This window comes from Theropithecus gelada, chromosome 19 (genome assembly GCF_003255815.1).
Source record: "Theropithecus gelada isolate Dixy chromosome 19, Tgel_1.0, whole genome shotgun sequence".
Lineage (NCBI taxonomy): Eukaryota > Metazoa > Chordata > Mammalia > Primates > Cercopithecidae > Theropithecus > Theropithecus gelada.
The window spans coordinates 46,817,750-46,821,176 of NC_037687.1; the positions used below are offsets into that span (position 1 = coordinate 46,817,750).

Genomic DNA, 3,427 nt, shown 5'->3' on the forward strand with positions numbered 1-3,427 from the left:
AGGCTCAGTACTTTATTTTTTGTGGAGACAAGGGTCTCCATGTGGCCCAGGCTGGTCTGGAATTCCTGGGCTCAAGCCATCCTCCTGCCTCAGCCTCCCAAAGCTCTGGGATTACAGGCATGAGCCACCACACCTGGTCTGCACTTTATTTTTGGAAAAGGTCTCCTTGGTGCACATGAAACGGCCTCAGAGCAGGGAGCTGCAGCCATGCAACCCAGGCTGTGGGTGTACATTCTCCCACCTGGTTTCCCTGCCTGTCTCAGACACTTTAGTGACATCTACTCTGAGAGGATGAGGCCCGCTGCCAGGCCCTGGCTCTGCCCTCCCATGGGGCTTCCCGGGTACCAGCAGCAACGCAGTCACCCAAAGAGGGAAGAGCTTCACTCCCAAGAAACGGCAGGAGGGGCCGCAACCGCCCCCTCTCACACACTTGCCCTTCAGTGAGTCCAGACTGTCTTCATCACAAAACCAGAGAGAAGCCTTCACTTTTAACTTCTTTTTTAACATCCCAGGAAATTGTTAAAAAATTCCACTTTAATTAAACTGTTCAGTCTGGATTTTTTTCCCCTGACACTAACTGAAATTAAAAATAGAAATCAATTTCTACGACCTTTCAAGGCAGTCTTCGAAACGTCAAGGTTTTAAAAATTATTTTACAGCAGGAATTTACATATAAACACACTCTGTACAATGCGTTAACTGAACAATCACTGGGCTTCCATCATGGAGGAGAAATGGTTCTAGGACGAGCCAGTGCAGCATTCAATTACTGCCTTCTTAGCGGAAGACTTTTCAGCCTGGAAAAGAAAACAGAAAAGAAAGAAATGGAAAGTTAGCTACAAGTGAAAAACCAAACAGCTCTGTGAAGGCTGAGAATGCCAGGCCTCCCCAAATCACAGCAGCATATCTGCACCGATAAAATGCACTCACAATAACCCACAATGAAGTACTGCCTCATCTGTGCTTTTTTTTTTTCCCCCCCGAGATGGAGTTTCACTCTTGTTGCCAAGGCTGGAGTACAGTGGTACAATCTCAGCTCACTGCAACCTCTGCCTCCCGGGTTTAAGTGAGTCTCCTGCCTCCGCCTCCAGAGTAGCTGGGATTACAGGCGCACGCCACCATGCCCAGCTAATTTTTGTATTTTTAGTACAGACGGGGTTTCACCACGTTGGCCAGGCTTGTCTCGAACTCCTGACCTCGTGATCTGCCCTCCTCAACCTCCCAAAGGGCTAGGATTACAGGCATGAGCCACCGCACCCGGCCAATCTGTGTTCTTAAAATGCTTCTTCTATTACCCTGAAAACACAGACAGACTCACTCACCCACACCTCGTATTAAGACTATTTATAAAAGCAACTTTTTTCCCTAGTCTTATTTAGCCTTGAGAATACAAGCAATTTTTAATTTCAGTTTCAATCACCTACCGCATCTGTTACATGACCCTTGAGAAGGAACTAAAATATATTCACTCCAGGGCCCAAAGCATCCACGTTGTCTTTTTTTTTTTTTTTTTTTTAATTTTTTTATAGAGGCAGGGTCTCCCTATGTTGCCCGAGCTGGTCTCGAACTCCTGGGCTCAAGCGATCTTCCCATCTTGGCCTCCCAAGGTGCTGGGATTACAGGCATGAGCCACCATGCCCAGCCACCAAGTTGTCAATCTTAAATATGATTTTTTTTTTTTTTTTGAGACGGAGTCTCTGTCACCCAGGCTGGAGTATGGTGGCACGATCTCGGTTCACTGCAGCCTCCATCTCCCAGGTTCAAGCGATTCTCCTGCCTCAACCTCCTGAGTAGCTGGGACTACAGGCGTGTGCTCCCACGCTCGGCTAGTTTTTTTAGTAGAGACAGGTTTGGGGTTTCACCATGTTAACCAGGATGGTCTCAATCTCCTGACCTCATGATCTGCCCGCCTTGGACTCCCAGAGTGCTGGGATTACAGACGTGAGCCACCACACCTGGCCTAAATCTGAATTTCATACATATAGGAATGTTCGTGGCAGTTCTATTTGAAACAGAGCTGAGTCACACTGGCTGCAGATCCCTGCTCCACAGCCTCAAAGTAGAAAACCCAGTATCCACACAACAGAAGAGATAAACACACTGTGGTGTGCTCACAAGAAGGACTCTTCCATAGCAGTGACTACAAGCCCCTCACTGCAGCCTACGACCATCTGAAGGAATCTCAGAAGCCAGACGCTCAAAGAGTTCACACAACACCCTTCTTCCAAATAAAGATGAAATTGGCAAGAGTAGTCTGGTGCAGTGGCTCACGTCTGAGCCTGAGGCAGGAGGATCACTTGAGGCCAGGAGTTTGAGACTAGTCTGGGCAACATAGGAGATTTCATCTCTACAAAAAAGACTTTTTTTTTTTTTTTTTTTTTTCTGAGACGGAGTCTCGCTCTGTCACTCAGGCTGGAGTGCAGTGGCACGATCTTGGCTCACTGCAAGCTCTGCCTCCCGGGTTCACACCATTCTCCTGCCTCAGCCTCCTGAGTAGCTGGGACTACAGGCGCCCGCCACTACACCTGGCTAATTTTTTTTGTTTTTGTTTTTTTGAGACAGAGTCTTGCTCTGTCACCCAGGCTGGAGTGCAGTGGCGCAATCTCGGTTCACTGCAAGGTCCACCTCCCGGGTTCACGCCATTCTCCTGCCTCAGTTTCCCCATCAGCTGGGACTACAGGCACCTGCCACCATGCCCAGCTAATTTTTTTGTATTTTTAGTAGAGACGGGGTTTCACCGTGTCAGCCAAGATGGTCTCGATCTCCTAACCTCATGATCTGCCTGCCTTGGCCTCCCAAAGTGCTGGGATAACAGGCGTGAGCCTGTAATAAAATAAAATTCATACCCTATGACTATATGCTATATACATTATATTACTTATATTTAAAATGTGCACAAAAATCTGTATATAGGCCAGGATGGTGGTTCACACCTGTAATCCTAGCACTTTGAAAGGCCAAGGTGGGTGGATCACCTGAGGTCAGGAGTTTGAGACCAGGCTGGCCAACATGATGAAACCCTGTCTCTACTTAAAAAAACAAAAAAAAAAAACAAAAATTAGCTGGGTGTGGGGGCGGGCACTTGTAATCCCAGTTACTTGGGAGGCTGAGGTAGGAGAATTGCTTGAACCTGGAAGGCAGGGGTTGCAGTGAGACAAGATTGCACCACTGCACTCCAGCCTGGGTGACAGAACGAGACTCCATCTAAACAAACAAACAAACAATGTGTATGTGCGTCCATGTATGTGAGTGTGTGTGTGTGTATGTGTGTGTGGTTGCACAAAAAAGTTCTTAAAGGTTACATATGGAACTGATGGCAGAAGTTACTATGGAGAAAGTAGAGGTCTGGAGAACTGGTCAGGGCTCCTTTAAGCACTGGCTGTAAGGTCTGAATTTTCTTTTTTTTTTTTTTTTTTTTTTTTTTTTG

At 47.0% G+C, this 3,427-nt stretch overlaps 1 protein-coding gene across 1 annotated transcript in view; it reads right to left on the reverse strand.

Annotated features, from left to right (window-relative positions):
* Positions 1 to 513: 513 nt before the first annotated feature.
* The window catches only part of GPATCH1 (G-patch domain containing 1), a 50,452-nt gene continuing 47,538 nt past the window's right edge, over positions 514 to 3,427 (reverse strand). Inside the window, exon 20 of the mRNA XM_025367195.1 lies at positions 514 to 797. Within this exon, the coding sequence (XP_025222980.1) occupies positions 767 to 797 (31 nt within the window). The 3' untranslated portion in view covers positions 514 to 766. The remainder of the gene's footprint in view (positions 798 to 3,427) is intronic.